Source organism: Dermacentor variabilis, chromosome 11, assembly GCF_050947875.1.
Source record: "Dermacentor variabilis isolate Ectoservices chromosome 11, ASM5094787v1, whole genome shotgun sequence".
In the NCBI taxonomy this organism is placed as follows: Eukaryota; Metazoa; Arthropoda; class Arachnida; order Ixodida; family Ixodidae; genus Dermacentor; species Dermacentor variabilis.
Genome location: NC_134578.1, coordinates 81,979,521 through 82,003,810, shown reverse-complemented (window position 1 = coordinate 82,003,810; position 24,290 = coordinate 81,979,521). Strand labels below are relative to the sequence as shown.

Below are 24,290 nucleotides of genomic sequence, written 5' to 3'. Positions count from 1 at the left end.
CCAGTGCCGGAAGCTTCGTATGCGCTGTGCTTTCGACATTTAGTTCATGTTGAAGCGAGAGACAGCACGAAGGTCAATTCGCTCGCTGTTGCTGCCATGCTTCCTCACTTCAACGTTATGACGGCGAATTTCTGCGGTCATTGAGCGAGATGTGTTCATGTTTACCTTTGTACGCGTGATACAGTGCTTGTTAATTTAGTAAGCTAATGCTATACGGCCGATAAAACTACTTACTTCACATGGCTGTCTACTAATTTGCTATCGCAATCACTGTTTCACCTTTCGGGCGATACTGCGACTTTTTATAACATTGTTATAACATTGTTATACATTGCGACGAAAGTTTCGGAAGTGAGGCATTTCAGATATTACGAATCTCGGATAAAACGGACATTTTTTTGTTGGATTATCAGGGTCCGTTGTAGCGAGAGTCGACCGTATTCGTATTCGGTTTGAAAACTAGATATTCAAAAATTTTCAGATACTTAATTGGATATGAATATTTGAAACAAATCGAATATATTGCTTGCTGTACAGGAGCAAAAATGATTCTTAACATTTATTTCCATCTAATCTAAGAAATTGCGTCTGATCTTGTGTGGAATTTCGCGATAATATTATGCTGCCGGCGAAATTTCGTCTGTTACACATGCTAAGCCACTTTACGTCTAAGCTATGCAGGAAAGACAGCCATTTAGAAGCAAGGGGCACAGGCTTGCGAACAGCGAGGGTGCACGGTTTTGCAGGTTCCACCTCCAATCCTGAGCCTGTTGCTTGACAGTAAATGCGGGGAGTGACGGAGGGTCAAATGCCTCCGAGATTACGGGAAATTGATGCAGTAAAATGCGACACAGGTTGGCGAGAACAGACAACTAGCGGAAATTACTCAGTTTTCCAAAGCTAACATAAGCCAGATACGCAATCATTTAGTATAAAATCATACTGGTTTAATTTTTTTTTCCAATGAGAATGCAATTGCAATGCTTCAACATGTTAAAATAAACCAATTTGCTAATAAGTGTATGTGCATATCATTATTCAGTAGTCACTTTAATATTCGATGCTGAGTATTCATATTCGATTTGTACTAAAAGATTGTATTATTTGCACACCCGTAATTTTCGCCTTTTCATTTTTTTCTTCTTTACATTTAAGGGGGGACATGGCTGTTTGAGGCGAAAAAATCAATTCTTTTTCAAAATGACATTTAGAATGCCTACAACTTAATATTAGTTTAATTCAATAAGTTTCCCATCTCGCAGAAGAGTATTTTGCTATAATATCAATTTATAATATCACTGTGAGCTGTATTCTGTGCAAAAACAACCCTTATTATCGCGGTGCGTGGCTCTTTCCCTGTGTGCGCGATCGCAGCCATCTTGGTCTCGTTGAAAAGAGGAGCCTGTCTTCTTCAATTTGCCGCCAAAAGGGACTCAGCCAGCTTGCCGGTGACATTGGCATCCAGATAGAAAGAAGTCCAGGCGCGCAATTCCATTCATCTACTAGCGCATGTGACCAGAAACGCGTGTTGTGGTTGGCTGTGCGTGGTTCCTGTTGTCTGCTCCACTGCGCAGCTGACACGACGGCCCGTGTTGTAGATTTGTGACAAATGTGCAACGATATCCAATCCGCCGGGGAAGTTCGCCACGAGGCACAAGTTCGACAAGAAGAAGCGACTAGCTTATAACTTTCAAAAGCATTCCATTCCTTTGGAAAACATCGAGAATAGTCCACTACCAACCGCAAGTGATGCCGAAGTAGGCCTAGCCAGCTCACCAACGAGTGAAAGTGTTATGGGCAGCGGCCACGTTCGGGGTGACACTGCAATTTTGCAGCGTGCAGATTTGCTATCACGGGAGATGAATGCCGCAAAAAAACTTCAGGTTCTTGCTTTGATGCCAGCAACAAAGCCGAAGTTAGGATTTCCCTCACTCGTGACGACGATGTTGCGGCCACACCAGTCAACGCCGAGGCAGGCTTTGCTATCGTCAGTTCGAACTCTGCGAATGCGTTGATGTCATTTGTCAAGTGCAAGGCGTTCGGCAATAGTCCTACATTAGGCAAAAGTGAATGAGAACATGGCCTCGCCATCAAGGTTGTTATCGCGTGCACATGCTCTGGTGATGTCGCGTCGGTGTGGAGTTCGCCCCGCTTAAATGGCAACCAGAAGAGCGACCCGTTCGTTGCGAGTGTTCTTGCCGCACGCGCGATGCAAGCCACCGGGAATCTGCAAATGGCACTAAACGATGATTCTGCCGTATTTGGGTGGCCGTAGTCAGAATGACTACATTCTTTGTGGCTTTTAGCCACTTTCACCACAAAATATTGCAAAATTTCTCGGCACTTTTGATTAGAAATGAATATATTTCTTTTTTTCTTGTTTTCTCAAAACACTAATTTTTGACTTTGTGCTGGTTTGCGACAGCGATATCTCTGCCTTCAAGCCAGGTAGAGCCGTAACTTTTGTTATGGCTCGTAGCTGCGTGTGCAAAGCACACTATGGTAGGAACAGATTTTGGAATCTATGCTTTAAAATTTTTCAATTCCACTTTAGATCAGACAGCAGGGTACCCACATTTGGAACAGTGAATATTGAATTGCTATAGAATTAGTAATATTTGTTATATCAAAAAAGTATTCCTACTATTGTCTTCCTTATGTTTTCTAGTACTTAGGCATGTAGTATGAATTTTTGTAGTGCAGTTATTTTTCTATTGTTTCTGCAAATTATGAACAGTGAATTTCATTTATCTTCAGAACTAAATGGCCTATTGGAAAAAGAGTTACATATTTGAAATCGGCACAGAAATCTTAATAATACTGGAAAGTCTCATTAAATTGGTGGAAAAGAATTATGAACTTTATTTCAATAGCAATGTCCCCTCTTAAAAAATGTTTGGGACCTCCAAACACTAGAAGAATGTACTGGCAAGCACCAGAGTATGCTGATAATTTATTATAATAGCTTTCCTACAGTCAGTTTTGGTCTCGTATCCCACATGTTTAGTGTGTCGAAACATCACGATGCAGAAGGTGGCTGTCTCGCTGGGTTTTGCAGGAAAGCCCTGCGCCTCGAGGGCAAGCGCATGGACGCCCTGAAGGCCGAGGTGCTGACCAAGAAATCTGCCGTGCGCGGCACCCATGTCCGGATTCAGCGGCTGCGAGAGCAACTGGCAACCCTGGAGCGCCTGATGGCTGGGCACGGCTTGGATATACGCAAGGCCAACATCCAGGTATGTGGGAGGGTTGTTCTCTGGCCACCGAATGTGTCGTTCACGGGAGCCTTGCGACGATTAAAGCTCGAATATCTGGATATTTCAGTCAGTTCAAAGAAGTCTCGACGTGTGGCTTATCGCCATGGTGGAAAGAAAAAAATCTAGGTGTTGTGTGACAGTTTTGAAGCCTAGTTAACCTCGATATAACAAACTTCAGTGTAATGAAATCCTCGATATAGCGAAGTGTTTCACTTTTTGTAACTTCTTGTTCATAAAACAGCATGTATTTTGACCCTCAATATAAATGAAAGTATGGTTTCACGATTTAGACGTAACGAAATTTCACTGCTGCCGCGAAGGAAAGTACCAAGACAATAAATGTAAACTTCAGCCAACACAGATGGTCAAATGGATTAATTACATGTGGCGGTTTGCGAACACAGCTCTCGAATCGCACAACGCGTGACTGAAGCAGCGTCATGTTCCGTATAAAGTCCAAGTGCGATAAAGTCCTATTGTGCCTCGCGCGGTATGCTTTAGGTGCGAATGAAAGTGTGCGAGGTTAAGCTGAAAAGGGGGGTAACGAGCAAGAAAGGGGGGAGGCGAGTGAGCTTGCGGTAAAGTGATCAAGCGCATGCAAGGGCGGGGGGAGAGAGAGAGAGAGGAGGGTGATCGGGAGTCTTGTTACTGCTGGAAATGGCAGCCAGGTGTGCAAATTAACCAATTGAAATTATGGGAACATTTTGGGATATGGAAATTCTACAAGTTATCCGGTATTTCTAATTAACTGAGCTTGCATTCATTACCGAGGTCCTATGTAGGTGCCTGTTGACGTCCCGAAGGACCAGGAGCAGGAAGCAAATGTTTATTTACTCTCAAGCTATTCATGCTGTCAGTGACCTTAGCATCTGGAACACTGGCACGTGCGTCCGGTGTGTGTCATCCGAGGAAGCAAAGGGTCTGTAGAAACAATAACTGCCTGGGCAAGACTAATGTCTGTATCCTGCCCCTTTTGGGAAGCACATTTTGGTGAAACTCGTGCAGTAGTAGAAGGAGAGAGATGTTGAGATGATCTGAAACACACTTCCTTTGCCGTCGATGCTTTCAGTGAAAGAAGTTTAATGACCCAAGGTCGACCTGTGGGACAGCCTTTATGTGTTGAGCTGGTGCTCCTGTTCTTGCAGCTTCAGGCACTGCAGATGGCCATCGACAAACGGAAAGGCCACATTGGGAAGCTGGAGAGCCAGTGTAACGTGCACGGGAAGATCGTGTACGGTGACAAGTACCAGCTCCCCGTGACACCCGAGGGCGCCCCTGGGGCCGCACCCACGGCAAAGCGGAAAATCTCGATCTCCTCTCTGCAGCAGGTACGCTTCGTCATTTGGTTTGACTTCCTGCGTTGTAGAATTGTGTAGAGCCTTCCTGTGAATTGGGCACTTCACCTCAAATGAGGCGTGCTGCATTTTTCAATGCAGCACGTCTTGCTGTAAGCCTTGTCGAAGGGTTTTTGGAAGGTGGAAACTGGTGAAAATAGTATTTCAAAGGTTGTGCGGTGGCAAACTAAGCTCTGAAGTTGACGCAGTATTCTTAAGGGGCATTAAGCCTCTTGGATGCTGCAAGTTCGGTTTTAGGTTATGTGCACATTTCACCTTCTAGATCCATTCATTTCACCTGCATTTCTTGTAGCACTTCAGGAGGTGCTGTACTCTATTATATGTTGCTTCAGTAGTTCTACAGCACACTTCATGCAGTCAGTATTCTTCCATCGATTATTGCTGACATAACGCATAAAGGCTCACAGACAATTCTTTTATATGTAAATGTACATTCAGTTGATTATATAGGCAACATAAAAACTAAACTAAAATTGCCTTACTAGGCAGTTTTAGCTCAGCGTTGTTACAGTCCGCTCTGCACGCTCTTCACCCGTTCGGGCACTGCAGAGAACTGCATTGATGCTGCATACTTGATAGGTGTGCGTCTCCCGCAGTCTCGAGCTTGGCTGCAATGCGACAGAAAAGTCAACACTCTCATTACGCTCTGCTGAACCTGTTTGGAAGCCGAGTGAGGCCGGCATTCTGCGTTTTGCTGCTGATGTGTGCATTGTGCACGCATGTATTACTGAGATTCTCCAGTTATCGATCCCTGACAGTCTTGGACCGTCCGATACGCTGCATAAGCCTCTCATTGGCTGAAAGCACCGCGTCGGGCAGTTTGGGTCTGTCAGGGATGAATAATCGAAGAGGCCCTCCATGTTCACTATATGGTCGTTTGCCAATAGGACTGCGTGATGAGTGTCGTTACTTTAGCTTTGCCGCAAAGCTTGCCGGTACTTGTGGTCCATAGTGGGCTCAAGGGTTCTGTATTAAGAAGCCTTGTTTGAACCTTGGCAAACACCCACTTAGCTGTCAAGATCAAAAGGCAGGGAATTAGAAATAAGAGAATTCTAGAGCAGGGCTAGCATTGACAGGGCTTCCCCCTAAAATTCACTGTAAAAGTTACCCAGTGGCATTGCCCTGGGCATTCCGCACAATATTGTTTTGAACCCAAGTACAGCAGGAAAATGGCAAGGACTGTCGTCGTCACGGCGCTGTTAGGGTTGCCGAACATGCACTGATAACATGGTGAAATACGTCTAGTACTGCCAGGATATGCTGGTCTGGGTGGAGCAGATCGTAAACACTCAGTTAAAATTCTCTCTGACTGTTTTGGTGCTTCCTTCGGGAGACGGTGGAAAAGTACACTGTTGGTGCAGAAGCAAATGGCCATTCCTTACACTAGCTATCCTCCCCTTTCTGGCAATTCCAGACTCCAAAACGAGCTCGGATCACGGGCCCGGACTCTGCAGACAAAGCAGCAGGGCCCGCTCTGACGAAGCGGACCAGTGCGGCTCTTCTCGCCGAGAAGATCCGTCTGCAGAAGCTTGAGGCAGAAATGCGGCTGCGCCTGCAGGAGCTGAAACAGAGCTCGCTCGCCAAGTCTTCCACGACCACCCCGGTGATGGCAGTCGCCACGACGACCACACCGGTCGCAACTTCCGAAGCACCATCAAAGGCTGTGTCAGCACCTGCGACGTCGTCGTCAAGGCCAGAGTCGCCGGTTCTGTCGCCTGCGAGAGCAGCCGCGTCGAGGAAAGTAGTGGTGACGAAGGCCGCCGGGAAGGTTGCACCAGTGGCCTTGGCAAGGACTGCTGGCCAAGGCCAGGCTGTGGTTGGTGCAGAAACAACTGTCCCGACGGTGACAGTCACCATCACCGTTGGAAGCAATGTAAGTCTGGTGTACACATAGCTAATGCCACAAGATTTTCTGTTTGATATGCTTCGTTGCTAGTTGTCTTCGTTGAAATTTGAGTGATGCCGGTCCAGATAACTTTATTAGAAGGGACCCTAAAAGCAAATGTTAGGGGCTAGAGGGCCTCAGAAATAAAAGAAAGTTATGTGGGCTACAATAATGAAAACATCAAATTATTGTGTAGCTTTATGTGTTTATCTTAAAAACTACGTTTAATGTTTCATGCCACTTTTTTATTATACTTCATGAAAAAAAATTTTTTTCACCCTTTTAAGAAAAATTAGAATATACATTGCACAGTCCTTATTAAACTGTACATCATTGTAATTTTCACATATCAAGGAATGCAGGAATAGCAGTTTTGCCATTCTAGCTTTCTTAGAAAAAAGTTGACCATTTGATGTTGATGCTCATAAAGCAGGCATCATAAATACTTTTATTGAGGTAATTGTTAGAAAAAAGAAATTTATAGCTGTATCATGCAATATCTGGTAGGTTCATTGCAATCACCAAACCCATTCAGCTTCTATATAAAAAAAAATTATCAAAATTGCGCTAGCAGGAGCTGAGAAAATCTCTGCAGTCGGTTGCACACTGATCGAGGAAAAAAAAAACAGAAAGCAGAAAACGCTAAGCAGCCTTTCTAAGCTTGTGCAACAAGCAAAATTGCTTTATTTAATGCACTAACACATTAATATCTTCCAATCCTACATTCATGGAGAGCTCCGTCAGTATTTTAGATGAGGTTCTCTCATTTCCTGTACGAAATTTTACGATTGCCTCGGCCACAGCCTCAGACTGCCTTGCCAGGTGTTGGGAGCCAGTGGAAATGCCAGTTTGGTCTCTATGACCACTTTGCCACTGTTGTTATGAAGGCCGCATTGCTAAACGTTCACTGTGACAAAAACATTATCTGTCTCTGTTTGTCTAATGTCCACTCACTACAGTTCAACCCGGTTATATCAAACACGCAAAACAAATGCCTATCGGTTCGATATAGGGCATAATTCGATATAAGCCTGCTCAAGAATTGGACGTCGTAAAAGCACAGGCTCTCCCGTGGTCACGACACCATCATCCGCACTCGCAAACACATCGACCGTTGATCCGTCAATGGCTTCCGGAAATGCTTACAACTCGCCCCAAACCTTGGCAACACCGGCAATAGCTTCGTTGCACTCATCAGAATTTCGTCGCAGGGCACGCGGCAGCTGCCATGTCTGAAGCAGCTTCAAACACAATGAGTGAGAGAAGCAGCGATACAACTTGCAATTGCACAATGAGAGTACAAGAGCCTCGTGATTGGCTGTCTGAGCAAGCACTGCGGGTTGGCCCGGACCACTTTTTGCAGGGGGTTGTTGATGGCTCGCCCGACACAGTGCAGTCACGGTAGGGAGAGCATATGGATAGAGCTGCCCATGCGCCGCCGGGCTAAAGCTTTTTTGGAGTGTGTCGGCAGGCTTCCCAGCTGAGGCAAGGGAAAGCCAACTTCCGGGGACACTTTTTCACCATTTGACATCCAAGACATTTCAGCAAACACTTTCAACATTTTTAAGGAATTGTCTGTGGCAGACAGTGCAATTTTAGTCTACGAGCTGGTCTAATTTACTTACATAAACATTACTTACATGAAAAAATTTAATTCATGATCGACTAATTACCGAAAATTCACTAGTTAAATTTCCGAGTAGTTAACTTATGGCACATATTAAAATCTACAAATTCTAGCGGGTGGGACTGCAAGGCAGGTTCATCTGAAAATAATTGTGTGGATGACACCGTTTACGAGATAAGCGCTGTCAAGCACGCTATAAAAATGCACTGTTGTTGCACTTACTTTCTTAACAAAACATTGTTTTATGCATTGAAGCACAAAAGTAACAGGAACACCAATGCATTTCACCACAAAGTTTGGGAATTAATATCTCGAAACTGGTGTCATGCTGAGAATTCATTCCAAGTGGATCTGCCTTGCAAACTCCCTGTCTAGAATTTGTAAATTGCAATATGAACCACAAGGTAATTAGTCAAAACTTAATCAGTGAGCTTTTGTTAATTAGTCAAGTATGCATTTAAATTTTGTATGCAAGTAATGTGCGCCTCTTGGAATAGACCAGCTCACAGTCTAGAATTGGGCTATCTGCCACAGGCAACTTAAAAAAATAAATTTGAAAGTGTTCGCTGAAACACCCGGTATGTCGGGAGTCGCTGCTACTTTTGTTCGATGTAATGTAATTTTTGCAATATATTCTCATTGTACCTATACCGTGTTTAGAAACTGTTCGATATGCAGGATAATTCTATGTAAGCAAGTTTGATATAGTCGGGTTTGGCTGTACTTTGCATCGCACTCGTCGCAAGAACGTTTAAAAGGAAGTGGACCTTTTGCTTGGTGTTGACACACAGATAATTCCTCACCAAAGCCATATTGCCACACACTCAGTCTTCTTTGTCATGGGTGACATTGCCAACTCATGCGTTTCATTTGAAACACAACAAAGCATTTACTGAATGCAAATTCAGGACCATGTTTCCGCCGGCCCTGTGGCAGTTGCCACAACGTGTTAACAAGTCGGATTTCTGCTTTCTTATCGAAACTGTAGCAACCTCTCTCAGTTTTTCTGCCATTTGTGTCGGCTTTTGAAGTAATTCTACAGGCTGCAGCATAGTGCGGCAGAACCCAATTGATATGTCCCTCGCCGTTGCGTTTTCCTGGCTGCTTTTTCACAATCCCTCCCTGAATCCCATTCGCTCACATGTACTCTGTTGCATTTGATACGTCACTATCCCGCAATGTTCCCATGTCTTCCATTTGAACAAGACATTTGCATAAATTTAGCGGTGCAGAGGGAAATTTCCTCTTGCACGTTGCAATAAGCGACAGAAGTTGCACAATCCAGGCACTGCACAAACATTGGGAGAAATCATACACAGAGCAGTTCGCAAAGCACCTCAAAAAATGTGCATTGGTTAAAACCTGGTAACCACGCACATCGGGCCATGTCCGCCTAGGACAGGGCTGCATTAATTTTGGGGTCTGCAGGGTCTTTATTTGTGTTGCATAGTCACCGGTTCCTTGTCAACTTCGCCGCAATAGAGCCGTGTTATGCGGTGAAGCATATGCGAAATATTGCAGTCAAGCATGTTGAGTGTGGAAAGGGGCCACTGCCGCCATATGCTGGTCCCATACGAGGCACATACTGTGTCGGGACATCACAATTCAGTATCCTGCCCGGAAACGAGACCGGAATTGGCTGTATAAAAGCTACTATATGAAATTATTTGCAGTGCTCTGAGGCTTGTCACTATTTTTTAAAGGCATTGAGGTCTGCCAGCTTATATCTATGGCAAAAAAAAATGGATAGTCGAAAATGCCATGTCAGTATCCCTTTAGCATAAGCATCTGTGAGGTGTGGAAGCACAGAGCAGTTGTACTGGTGCAGTTTTGTGAGCAGTACTTGTATGAGGTTCTCAGATTCTCACCGAGTATACATCTATTTTCTGGAATGACAAATTGACTGAATTTATTTAATACGTGTGTGTTGTGCTTGTGCAAAACAGGCATTGCCTGCCGCGATGCTGCCATGATTCTCGTGTGTCTCACGGTGGCGATACCTTGCCGTTTGCAGAGTGAGGCCAGTAATGAGCCAGCATTATGCAAACACCGAACTGCCATGGAAGCCATGTTCCTGGAACACTGCGAGAAGCAGTTGCAGACAAGGCATCCCACCATTGGACTCTCTTCATCAGAGTTCTCGTTACCGCAGAAGGACGCCCTAAAGGTCAGGTATCTCTATAGTGCAGCATGTACACACTACCACACACACACACACAAAAAAAAAAAGCCAGCTGCCCTTCGCAAACAGTAGCTAACTGCTCTTTACTTGAAGTACTCCTTCACAATAGGCTTGAACTAGTGGCTTCCACAGTGAGGCAGCCATGAGAATCCAAAACCTCGCAACACAATGCATGCATCTCATGGCACATTCAGCTGTTCAATTCCAAGTCCTCCAGAGTGCTTGCCAGCGTGCTTTACATTCACCTGGTCGAAATCGAGCGCTGGAAGCACATTCACCTGGTTCTTTCAGAGTGCTGCATTCCGAGGTGCTTTCATCTTCAGAAACCTCGCATGTAGGCAGAAATCTACATACTGAATTCGCACATCAGAGCCTAATCCGACAGCATACACAGTCAAAGGTCACGCACGCATACAGTCAATGACTGATTTTTCGGACATGCCGAATAATTCGGATGCCATCGCACGCCACGAAGGCATCACGCCACGTACCTCGTACGCATCGCACCACGTACCTCATAGAGTAAGTGTATAAGAATGCATCAAATTTCGGACGCAATACCCTTTGCCATTTTCCGGACTTTTTGTCCTGACCGCAGGTCCGAAACGGCATTATCGAAGCAACCACATTTTATTATCTTGGACGTCAATCCACTGGCAGGTGCCACCATGGCAACGCTAGAGAATCCAAAACCATGAAGCCACGCTAGGCCTACCTGATTTGACATTTGCTACTGAGCTTCCTACTATTGGGTGCCCTGTTTTCCATTGCAAGAATTTGCCGCTGTCTGCAATGGCACCGACTACACCTTTCTAATCCCCACCAATGGCTTCGAAGCACGGAAAGCATGATGCGTTGCATAGAGCCGGTTTATGAAAGTGAGCTTCGCCTCAATGCAGCAGTGTTACACAATGAAGCATACGTGAGGTATTACGGTGAAGCATACCAACAGTGGGCAGGGGTAATTGTCACGGTGCACAGGATGTATTCCTTAAATGTACACGAGTGCACCCGCTGTCTCCTGTCACAGTACGAACACCGATACACCTAAAGTGTACTGGCAGGACTTCATTGCTATTTTAGACGTGCCTGTGGCAACTTGAGCCCTTGGGGGCAATAAAAGGCATGCATTCATTTTCTCAGACTGCCTAATTTTTCGGACGTTCTCATGGCCCCTATGGAGTCCGAAAAATCAGGTGTTGACTCTCTCTGCACTTTGCAACGGCACACGATGCACATCGAGCTGGGCGCCGAGCGAAAGTCAAATCCCTCTGCGGTCTCGACCATCGCGGTATTTGAAATAGATGGTATATGGTAGCACCTCATTAATACGATCACATTACGTACCACTTCCCAACACCAACGGTCATGATCGAGAACACAAAACATGACCCAATACAGTTACTCTTATTTTTTACCAGTTCATACGCTTCTGGAAAACGCAATCTTTTGACACCAACGTTCAGTAGATCGCCAAACTGTGATCGTGTGATACGTTTTCTGGCCATTACATCCCACGTAAACAAAAAGGCGTGAGGTGCGTGTAATCAAGAAGAGCAGCTGACCCTAGAGTATCTTCCCGGCAATACTCGCCAGCCCGTATTGTGTGTAAACACACTGGTTTCTCATTCTGGTACGAGCAAATCTTCCGGGTTGTTGCACACCGAGTTCGCAGCTGTCGCCACCAACCCTACTGTGATAAGCATCTTTGCTTATCTGTTTCACAGTGCGTTGGCCCTAGTGTCGTTGGAAGCGTACTGCATGCTTTTAACTCTTAGCGGGTCGATTTTTTTCGCCATATGCGACCTCCCAGGGCAGATTTTTTTATTGCAAATTTGAATTCTTCTTAGGGACTTCTTTCTATAAAAATTTACTGCAATTTTTCTATGGTGACCTTAAAGGAAGAAAAAAATATTTTTCGTTGGTATATATGCGCTCTTCATTCATGAATAACAACAATAGAAAAGAAAATAAACTTGTAAGAATTAAAAATTTAGTGCATTTTTATACACATAATTCAAGGCCTTGAAAATGCGCACACGAGAATATTTCGCAAGACTCAAATATTCTTGCTGTTACACTAATATCTAATATGTACATCCATAGCGTAATCGAACTGCGTAGGTATGTGCACTCAAGAAAACTGTGTGGTTGTGTGCCCGTCAAAAACGCACAATGTGTGACAAACCAGCTAATCTTCATCTTATCGCCAATCAGAGGCAATTCATTTTCGCGAGTGTCAAAAAAAAAAAAGCAACTGAAGCGCATGCACGACGGCATCCTTCTTATGCGCACCCCTGTGAGCACTAAACGAGCAAGAAAGAGGCGGTCACTTTTTGAGCGATTAGTAACAAGATAGCCATCAGTTTTGCAAGCGAAAGAAGCCGAAACTGTCCACAAAACAGAATCTAAACTGCCTCCCCCCCACGCTAGCGCCAATGCGCGAGCGGTAGTATATAGACGTGCGGGAGTGAACTAACGCTCAAACAAACTGTGCAACGAAAACCGAGAGAGGGAGGCGAGCGAAATAAATTCCCTGTATTCCCACATAGTGGCAGCACATGACAGAAAAGAAAAAGTTAGGAAATTGGCGTGCTTTTTAAACGTACAGACGGCGCCGTAAATATACGGCATCTAGCATTTTTGCACTTGTTCGCAGCACCGTATATTTACGTCATTGACCCTCAAAGGGATAATAGGCCATAACCCAATCGTGCCACCCTTCCCTGCTGCAAAAAGGGAGCATCATGTATTTCTCTGGCAGCATCGTATTCTGGTGTTGCCCACCAGCTCGATTTCATTTATATCTCCTGTCACAGTCTGTTAAAGCATCTCTGGTCAGCACCCAGGCCGAATTGCAGGAGTGCAAGCATAAGCTTGCCGAAGACGTAAAACCGACCTCGCGCGTCTAGGTCTGCTCGAGCCCCAGCAGCTCGGTGTCTCGTGCTGCAACAATTTGTGCAATGCGTAGCTCAACTACAGCTGAGTCTCAATCTTTTTGAGTGACTTCTGATCATACGTTTTCTCGGTTAGTATGCTTTTTCTCATTTTTTTTTTCACAGAACGTATGAAAGAGGTTTTACAGTATCACTGAAGCACAGCACTATGGCATTCAGTAAATCTTTCATACCGCTGTCGTTGGAAAAAGTAACAAAATTATTTGACTGCTAAAGTTAATCTTTTTGAACTGCCTGGTTATTTGGACGTTTTTCTGCAAAAAAATTTAAAAAATGGTCGGCGACAGTTTTTACGATGAAGTTTGGCACTCGGTATGCTCATTTTTCGCATTCAGAGGTGAAAGTCTCGGCACAAAGACGAACTCACCATGTGACGTAGGTGATTATTTAGCACACTAGCCTAGAATCCTTTCAGAGCTGTTAGCAGCTCTGGGTGACATTCCCCCACAATAAGCTACCTAAATTTGGAGCAGGGGGCCCGAGTGCAGTCAAACCTCGATATATTAAACACTGATATTTCAAATGATTGCGTTATCAAACGCTTTCTATAACACCTGAAAAATCTCATGCAGTTTTAATTGCTTATTTCAAACGGCGTCGGACATAAAATGGATATATCGGACCACGCCATCCCAGATCACGTGCACTCTGTTGACAGGCGCCAAGCTTTCCTGCAACACCCTCTTAAGATAGCGGTAGTGTAATGGGCGTTCCCAATTGCTACGCGCCATTTGAACATAGCAGCGAATGCACGTGGCAGCTTGGCTAGTTCGACGTCAACGACGCATTGCATTTGACGCACTGATTCCTCCTCAGCGCCGTGCTCTGTGCCTGCCGCGCACTGCGACGAATGGCGGTTTGCATCCACAAAGACACGCGACAGCGCACGCTCACTGGGCTCACTCATAGATGCCTTTGCAGATGCCACTGCGTACTTCGCTATTGAGAGTGTTTCAAAATGACGCGATTGGCGGGACATGGGGAGATCGCAGCGGAAGTAGCGGCCAAGTGAAGGCGCTGCCGAGGTTGATCCTGCAAGCTCTGAGGTTTCCCCTCTCCCGACTTCAGCTGAGGCTGTAGCTGCTTTGGCCCGTCTACGCCGCTACTGCGGTGTAATAGAAGGCACCGGCATATCGCTTGTGGATCGTTTAGACTATGTTGAGGACAACATGGTTAAGCAAGCGGCTATCAATAAGGAGCAGGCTGCGCTGCAGCAGTACTTTCAGACAAAGAAATAAATGCTTTGTGTGAAGCTTCAAGTGAGTATTTACTGCGCCACAATTGGTTCATTGATTGAATAGTACGAGTTTTTGACGCATTTTTTTACATCATTTAATATATCGAACTCTGGCTATATCAAGCTGTTTCGTGATCGCCGCGCTGTTGGATATATCAAGGTTCGACTGCATAGACTTACTTACTTACTTACTTACTTACTTACTTACTTACTTACTTACTTACTTACTTACTTTACTTACTTACTTGCTTACTTACAAAATTAAATTACTGAGTGTCAGATTTGATTATGAATATTTCGAAACGGAAGCGCTCTTGGAGAATCAAAGAAAATGAAGTTGTCTTGGAATTGATCACTGAAGTTCTGAATTAAAACGTGTGCACCATGATTCGTCAAATAAAAAAAATATTTTTGTTTGCCACGTATACTTGTTAGCAAAAACTGTCTGCCAAAGCACATAAATGACCTATGGAAGGAAATGTTTGTGTAGCTGGCATATGATTTTTCAAGATTACTGGTACCTGAACTTTAGAGGACTTCATAAATATGGGGAGTTTGCAACCACTTCAATTACTCCTGCTCCGAAATTCCAGTTCACTTCTCCAAAACATGTTTTTGGTTGCTCCGAAAGCTGCTCCGAATGGCATGGGCCAGTAGCATCACTGCACTCTGGTGGGTCACAATTCTCTTTTGAGCCATATTTTATTCAAGTTCTGCTAATTTAGTTCTGACAGCTGTGGTCATTCGAGTAAAGGTACTGTATTCCCTCAATTTTAATGCGCAACCAAATTTAATGTGCATCTGGTTCTCATCGGTTCGGACAAAATATTGTTGCCTTAGTCTAACGTGCACTCTAATATTACAAGAAAAGAAGTAGCACGCATTCAATTTTCGCAATTTACTGTGCATTGCATTAAGTTGATATTCTGCTTTTCTTGTGAAGATTCGTTCTTTTCTTAATTGTTTTTTATTTGATTGTAATGCACAGGTAGCTTTTGGGTAACTACAGTGTCAACTGTTCTGTATGCGATTTCTTTTTTTTTTTTTCACTATTTCCCATGGTCTCGTGCAGAAATTGGAACTGTGCCTGCTTCGGCAACCAAAAGACACCGCCATGACGTCTACGTCGGTGCAACACCCCGTAAATGTTTCGGTGCCGTACACAAGCCCACTCCTGTGCTTCCGGGGCTACCGGCTCAACCCAAACTACATGAAGCAGCCGGGCCAATCGCTCGACAGCACCTCCTACGCGCACAAAATGCACTGTCGCTCCCACCTCTGCCGTTACGAGCTCAACGGAACGTGCTACGATGAGCGATGCGGGGGGTACGAGTGGTCACTTATTGTTTGTCGTTCGGACAATCACAGTCAAACCTCGGTATAGTTAACACAGATATAACAAATTATCGGATCCGAGGAAATAAATATGATTTTGGCTCAGGTGTGGTCAGGTGTATAGTGGTCAGGTGTATGTTTGTAACGAATGTCGGATATAATGAAGCTGTTTTAGTATCAGATGCAATGGTTTAATGTTGTCAGTACTGGTTAAAGTTGAAGTTGTAGTTGAAGTTTATTCATATGCAAAACATAGGTACATAAATGTAATATACAGATGAGGGTCCCAAAGTAATGATACTGAAAGCGGGACCCTCGGTTAGTAACTACAACAGAATTGTAAAATTGTTGGCAGCATAACAGTAGATAGCATAATGTATTAGTTGCAAGAAAAGCAAATGATAACGAAAGAAAAAAGAAGAAAAACCCAACAAACTACGCTCTGATCGATGTGTTGTGTTGGTGTTGTGAATGCCGCCTTGCAGAGACCTGGTTGTCGCACCAGTTTGGCTTTAATGAATGGAGTGGGCAAGCACTTCTGTGTAAGCTGAGGCTGAGTGTAAACTGAGACTTGCAGCTTTGCCTCACCTGCAGTGTGTTGCATTTACAGGCAGCATAGGAAAGACTACATGTGCACCCCTGATGAAATCCTCATGGACTTGGCTCTGTACTCACCGGTGCTTCTGAACACCTCGCCATCCGATTCTGCTCAGCAGTGGAAGCAGAAGGCCGGTAGGTGTCCCCACGATCCTGCTGTATCATGCTTTGCAATTGCAATTTCTGCTTGATACAACCGTGGTGCCTGGCTGGAGAGCAAGGATTAGCGAGTTGTGGTCAGCCTATAATAGAAGCTGCCCCAGAATACATACAGTAATCCCTCATTGTAACAAGATCGCTTTACTCAAAATATCGCTTTATTCAAAATTTCTTCCGGTCTCAACCCAAACGCGTGCATTTTTAAGCCATATTACTCAAAGCGCATGAGGAGCTTGACCCGCTTAGAGCGAAGTGGCGAGTGGGTCGAGTGGCGGCAACCTTTTACGCATGCAGTGTCAAATTAATAGCGCCGATGGATTAGTCTCATGCAGGTACACAACGGGCCACAAAAGTACCAAACCCACGACCGATGACCACCTAGTAACGGGTACCACGCGAGTGCCCAGTGCTCCCAGCTGTTTACTGCGGAGCGGATGGAAGCTGTCAAATTCCATGGGGCAGAGGGCCCGAACCATTAATGTCGGTCATATTCGCATTGCTGGTGTCCCCTGTGATAGAATCCGCACGAAAATAAAGTTTTCCTGACGCTTTGCGATGTCGGAAAAGCATGGTCTCTTGGTTGTCGAAAAGTGGCCAAAAGACCGCGGGCAGACTTGCGCCGTAGCATTCCATGGGGGGCACTCGATGAGCCAAGTTTGACCACTCTAAAGAGGACTTCTGGCGCTGAAACGTGCCGAAAAGCACAAAAGGAGTGTCTCTCCGATTATAAGTACCATGTTCAACGCAAGGAGCTCCATTAACAAACTGGAAGACGACTTTAGGGAAGCCAGTCTAGAAATTTGCTTGTCGATCGCCATAATTAGCCTGCATCACAATAAAACAGCACCCCTAGCTTAGTTGCACTTTTGACAGTGCAAATCGACCGATAAGTTGACGAAAACACAAAAAGTCAGAGCGTCGCCAGTGGCGAGTCAGGCTGTCAGCTTGGCCAGTCAGCGCAAGCTGGTGTTTCCCTGGCGATTTTCTCGAGCCAGTCATGCTAGATTCGCGCCATCCAACTTTAAGCAAACAGTCTAAGTGCGTGGTAGGGTCATTGAATTTTGTTCCTAGACATTTGTCAATGGTGAAAACGCAACGGTGCGCAAACACCGACACTCAAACTGTAGAATCAGCACAGTGTCTTCAAAAATGGTGTTCCGAAAAGCTATCGTTTCGCAAACTTCACGGTTGCGCACCTCGGGAAAAGTTGCCCAGTGATCATGCAAAGCCCCCTACTGCAAAACCGTTCAGTTTTCACGATCACGTTGCGTATCCTCAATGAGTGGGTAATCGTTTTTTGAGCACAACAAACACAACCTCAGACTCGAGCCATGGCATTTGCGGCGCTTTCCAGTGTGATACTCTCATAGTCTTCCGGGACCAGTGCACCCCCCATAAAAGCGGCCACTGCCTTCCCGTCCTCATTGACTCTCCAGTCTGCAAGCCGTTTGAACGCCAGTCACTCCTCTCGCTTGCCTTCATGTTAATTCCTCGCCTCCTTGCTGCCAGTTTCGACGTCGCTGTTCCTCCAAAGCTGCCCCCTTCCTCCCTGCTTTCCCGAGCACAATCTTCCACCAACGGGTGCCCTTCCGCAGTTCCTGCTTCTTAGTCTCCACAACTTATCGTATATACTTGAACCTAGGCCGACCCCGATTCTAAGCCGACCCCCTAAAGTTCGAAGCCCCCCCCCCCCAAAAAACAATATTACCTCGAATGTAGGCTGAACAAAAAAGCGAGGTCAGCATTCACAAAATGCAAACAGCATTTATTGAATCTGAATGTGCAGAGCTCATTCAACGTCGCTGTCGCTGTGTTCCTTGTCACTGTCACCTTCAAACAGTGCACTATCTTTGGTACCGTCAAGCGCATTAGGTATGCTGCACTTATTAAAGGTGCGCATGATCAAAGTACCTGGGATGTTGTCCCAGGCTGCAGCTACCCAGCCTGCCAGCTGCGATGGCGATGCATGTTTGATGTGGCCCGTTGCCGTTAACATGGGGTCTTCGTCAGTCAACCAGTCCGTGTAATATTTCCACAGACGATCCTTGAAAGGTTTGTTGATGCAGACATCAAGTGGCTGCAACTGGCCCGTCATGCCGCTCGGTATGACGACGACGTCCGTGTTCGCTTGGGCGAGCGCAGCCTTCACGTTGTCGGTCAAGTGTCTACGGTAAGAGTTGACGACAAGGAGCGAGTGCTTTGTCAAAAGGGCTCCTGGACGCCGTCGCCACACAATCTTAACCACTCTTCCACCATCGCACCCGTCACCCACTCGTTCTCATTTGCCCACACAGTGACATTTCTTGGGAAAGTTTCTCGAGCAGGCAGTGTCTTCCTATTAAATATCATATAAGGAGGGAGTTTATGTCCATCAGCTGTGCAGCACAGCATCATAGTTGCGCGATGCTTCTCGTAGCCCGCAGAGCGCACCTTCACATCCTTGACACACTTTTCATTCATGGTGGCATTCCACTGGCATTTCAAAATACACAGCCATCTAATCGGCGTTGCCGATTTGCCCAAAGTTGTAGCCTGCCGCTTCTCTCTTTTGCAGCACGTAGCACTGAAAAGCTATCAGCTTTTCTTCGAAATCGCTTGGCAGCTTCTGGGTGACTGAAGTGTGACATCGGAGGCTGAAGCCAAAGCACTTCACAAATTTCTGAAGCCAGCCCCGGCTGGCTTTGAAATCCTTTTGCGTTAGGCCTCGCTCCCTCGAAAGTTCCCTAGCTTTCTCTTGGAGCACTTCTGTTGTCACTGTAAGGGCAGCTGCTCTCTGCGTCCGAACAAAGTCGGCCAAAACTGTCTCCACTTCGTGGTGACGGTCTTTCTTTGGTCCACTAAATGCCATCCTCGTTGCGGTGCACGCAAAAAGCTGCTGTCGTCGTCTCCTCCAACGACGGATGTTTTTCTCATTGATGCCGAAGTCCTGCCCGCCTTGAAGGTTCTACGATGCCTCTGCGGCTATCACAACTTTTCGCTTGAAAGCGGCACTGTAGTGGCATCTCCTGCTTGGTGCCATCGCGATAACACCACGCCGCACACCAATACGGCCGACACGACACAGGTCAAAATGGGGACCTCACTTGTGTACGGTTGGCTACTGGCACGGCTAGCAGCGGCTGCGATGCTGACTTTTCTAGATGGCGCTAGCTATGCACCATATTTAGCAGTTTCAATGGAAAACTGGCACGTTTTTTAAAATCCTCGAATCTAAGCCAACCCGAGCGTTTGGAATATGATTATTTGAAAAAAACTATCAGTCTAGATTCGAATAAATACGGTAGATTGCCTTTCTTTTGCACGTGAAGCCAATGCCAAGCCCACCATTGCAACCGCCGCCATCACCAGCCCGCACTGACAAGGAAAGCGAGATGCCCTGACGACATTTTGAAGCTTCTGCCTTCTGCATCGCCCGCCACGTTCAGTCACTTTGGCACTAACGGCACGTATGTTTGGATCCATGCTGCAGGCCATGTGATTGTGTGTTATTCGGAATGCTTCCTTAGGCGTGCTTCGCGTGTGCTTTCTTGGTCTACAGTGATGAATGGCTCCATCAGTCTCCGGGTGAGAGTGACTTTGGAGCAGGAAGTTCTGCTGATAAAAGAAGTGGAAAAAGGCGGTGACGATGACCGGACTTGCAGCGATCTGTATGAGGCTGTTCATAAAATTGCTGGCCAAGAAGGCGACTTAGAGACATTTGCGTTGGCTGGCGGCGCTGCTCCCATGGTCGCCCCAGCGACAGAGATAATGCAGAGATAATTGATGCTGTTGGTGGCCCCAACGAGGATGAAGAGCAGGCGGACGAAGATCCATGTGAATTGCCAACTATGGTGCAGACACTGGAGTACCTATGCCTACTGCAAAATAAGGTTGAATGCATGCGCGGCGACCATGGCCTCGTGCAAAGCTTGGTCAAATTAGAGTGGGGTGGCTCGTGCCCGGTAAGAACTTGAAACAGCCAAAGCTCAGTGCCTTTTCTTGCACCTGAATAAAGTTTAGCTTCACTGAATACATTGTACTTTGACTTCCTCGCACTTATGGCGTAATTAAAGCCCGACTGCTTTAGCTATTCATGAGCAGCCGCGTATATCGAAATACCGCTTATAGCACATTTTTTTTGCCATCCAGCTGACTTTGCTATAATGAGGGATTACTGTTTCTTTATGCCATTTAGTTAACGTGGTACCCGCATCATGAGAAGGAAGCTTCCAGAAGAATAAAAGCGTCTTGGAGCACATGTGGCGGGCATCATGTGGCGAGCACATGTAGCGGGCAAATCATCACTGGCGTCTTAGCGTTATCCTTGTAAAGAAAAATATAATTGCATTCTACCAGTACTAACGTATGGTGCAGGAACTTGGAGTTTAATAAGACAAGCTTGGAAGAAGCTAAATGCAGTGCAGCGAGCAATGGAAAGGAAAATGATAGGCACAATATAAAGAGTGAAAGAGAGCAGTGTCGATTACAGAGTAAATGGAAGTAGGCAATGCTCTAGTTAAGAGGAATAAATGAAGTTGAGAAGGCTGTGCAGGGTGCGGCTTCTGGTAGTGAAATATAGTAGAACCTCGTTGATATGTTTCGAAGAAGAGAAGCATACCAGGAAAATGTACCACCTGAAGTCGCGAAAATATTTGCCGGACTCTACTGTAGTTGATGTCTACGTAATGCAAAGCGTCACGTGAATCGTTGCAGCACGAGACGCCAATGTCGCGTGCTAAGCTTAGTGAAGGCCCTTGTGGCCCAAGATTCTCATTGTCACTTTTGCGGCTTCGGCATGCTTACATTTGCGCTCCTTGAATTGGCAGCCTCTTTGAGCAGGGCATTTTGACAAGAAGTTTTGACGTGCCTGCTCGGCTAGAATCGTTGTGGCAGGCAATGCCGATGTGTTCACGCTGGTGAGGCCAAGCGACCCAAGATGTGCATTTTCGTTTCCTGTTACATAGTGTTTGAAGCAGGCAACAGAAAACAGAAGCAGAATCGAGCTGGTGGCGATGCCGCTAGAGTGATATGTGATGCTTGTTTTGCGCTGTGTGCAGCGCATTGAAATGCTTTGAAACAGATGGGTGCTACGAAACATGTGCTGTGAAACAGATAGGCAGAGATGCTTATCGCAATAAGGTTGGCTGTGATAGCTGTGAATTTGACGGCACGCGATAGTAATTGCTGGTGCTGAAAGAGCAAACTGAGTGTGTGCCAGCATTTTGACGTGACAGGCGGACAAGTAGCGTGGGGAAGCGGCCGCGGCAGATGCCTGCTGCTCTTAATTGCACGTGCCTCATTCTTTTTCTTGCTTGTGCGGGATCTAGTGGCCAGATACATATCATACGATCGTAATTTGGCGATGTACTGAACATTGGCGCAGAAAGATAGTGTTTTCTGGAAACCTATTAAACCCAGTATAAAAGAAGCATAATTGTATTGGGTCATTTTTCTATTCAATATTGTGAACGTTGGTGTTGGAAAATTGTACGAAACGAGATCATATTAACGAGGTCCTACTGTGCAACCTTTCATGTTAATTTCGTCTTTCCTGTCACGCAATTTTTTTTCGTAATAAAATCGATGGATAATATCGCGTTTTTGGCTTCAGGTCTATCGCACGTTTTCTCTTTGTGAAAGCAAGCAGCAGAGACTGATGCTTGTAATCTGTTGCTTGCAGAAATCTATGTGGCCAACATGAAACGGAAACACAAGGGCCTGGACACCCATGCCTTGTGCCAGCTGATCATCACTGACGTGAACCGAAGTCTCAAAAAAGGTGCGCCCCTGAAACATCACAAGATCACCTAAACGACTTCTTTGTCTATGAGTGGTAGGCAGTGTAATAGACACTCTTAGTGGCAGAATTCTTCAAGCGTACCCGTTTTAAAACTGTTTCATAACTCCAGGCACTCTCGGGCGCATTTCCTTTGGGGGCTTGCTTGACTGATGTATTGCAAGATAACAGTCGTCACCCAACGCCTGCTAAAAGTTCTTGAAATCGCTAATATTACTGAGGAATATGTGCAGACTGAACATATACATTTTATTTGGCTTCGTTTACTGTTGCGCTCTAAGTGTGGTGCTTTGTAGTGCCGTATTTATTCGAATCTAGGCCAATAGTGTTTTTTCAAGTAAGCATACCAAACTCCAGAGTCGATTTAGATTTGAGCATTTAAAAAAAAAACACCAGTTTTTAACTGAAATTGATATAGTGCATGGCTAGCACCATCTAAACAAGTCGATATCACAGCCACTACTAGCCGCGCCGGCAGCCAGCTGAAGTATGTGAGTGACGTCGCCATTCTGACCTGTGTGCCTGTGTGGTATCGGTATGCGGCATGGTGTTATTGTAATGACACCAAAGAGGCGTTGCCACTATTGTGCCGCTTTCAAACGAAAATTGTGCTAGCCGCAGAGCCATCATCAAATGTTCAAGCCGAGCGGGACTTCAGCATCAATGAAAAAAGCGTCAATCGTTAGAGGGGGTAACGGGAGATGCTTTTCACCTGTGCCGCAATGAGGATGGCATTTATCAGACCACAGCATCGATGATGACATAGGATGGGCTCGGCAAGCTCATATTCAATAAATGCGGTTTTCATTTTGTGAACGCTGTCCTCCTCGCTTTTTTGTTGGGTCTACATTCGAGATAATTTTTTTTTTCCCCTCACTTTGGACTTTCGGGGGTCAGCTTAGAATCGGGGGCAGCTTAGATTCGAGTAAATACGGTATGTTTTGTTGTCCGTGTGTTACATGACAAAGCAAACCCCTACACTGTTTGTTGGTCACCATGCTCATATTTCAAAACCTAGTGTAGGAGAGTTCTATAACTCAGACTTGCCAACTCATATGATTGAAGAACGCTGCTTAGTGGAACACTTCCTGTTGTCAGCTTCACTTGTGCTTGCCCACAAATTTTCCTACAAAACTTTACTGTAGGCAACTTGGGTGGCGTGATCCTTCAGCTGCCGTAGGAATAATGGGTTTTAGACTTTCTTGGGGTTTCGTTACTACTCCTTTTCTAAATTTATCAGAAATTATATTGTATACACAAAGGGGGCAATAACTTTCAGCACACGTGCATAATCATTGCAGAAATGATCAGTTTTCAAAGTTGCAAGGTTGCTTGAAGCCAGAGGGAAGTAGCTTAGGCAAATCCATGCCATGCTTGCAGCTCCTGCAAATACTAGTGCCACAGCCGGCTCTAATAATTCCTGCTAGGGAAGTGCACCATGCCTCCCATGTTTGCAACTCGAAAAAACTAGACATGCAGAATTTATCTTCACAGATAGGAATTTTTTTTAATTAGCTTTCATAACGAAAGCAGCACGTTGCCATCACCAGTTACGCTTCATTGGCCACAGATACCAAGCGCACAGGGGCGGTATTCTCGCACAATCACTTCTAGAGATAATACTGTCGCTTTCTCGAGATTTTATGTGACTCGACTTCAGGGAGACCTGTCGAAGTATGTCGTCTGCCGTGTTCTTGGCATTCTGCACGGGTACCGAACTGGGCACAGCGCCAGAAACACTGGTGGCCGTATGCGCCAATTCATTCGGGGTCGATTCGTGCAAAATCCCACGAAAGTGACAGTATCTCTGAAAGTGATTGACCAAGAATGCTGCATCAGATCGTAGTCAAGCAGAAAATGAACTGACAGCAACTTTCACAAAAACGTGCACTACAGTCGAACCCGACTATATCGAAACCGTTTACG

At 45.5% G+C, this 24,290-nt stretch overlaps 1 protein-coding gene across 2 annotated transcripts in view; it reads left to right on the top strand.

Moving 5' to 3' along the window:
• The window catches only part of LOC142563728 (uncharacterized), a 92,425-nt gene that overhangs the window by 26,134 nt on the left and 42,001 nt on the right, over positions 1 to 24,290 (top strand). For both annotated transcript variants that reach the window (XM_075674325.1, XM_075674324.1), the window contains exons 13-19: positions 3,059 to 3,233; positions 4,400 to 4,582; positions 6,024 to 6,482; positions 10,136 to 10,288; positions 15,570 to 15,823; positions 16,443 to 16,564; positions 22,248 to 22,346. In XM_075674325.1, coding sequence (XP_075530440.1) covers positions 3,059 to 3,233; positions 4,400 to 4,582; positions 6,024 to 6,482; positions 10,136 to 10,288; positions 15,570 to 15,823; positions 16,443 to 16,564; positions 22,248 to 22,346 — 1,445 coding nt within the window. The remainder of the gene's footprint in view (positions 1 to 3,058; positions 3,234 to 4,399; positions 4,583 to 6,023; positions 6,483 to 10,135; positions 10,289 to 15,569; positions 15,824 to 16,442; positions 16,565 to 22,247; positions 22,347 to 24,290) is intronic.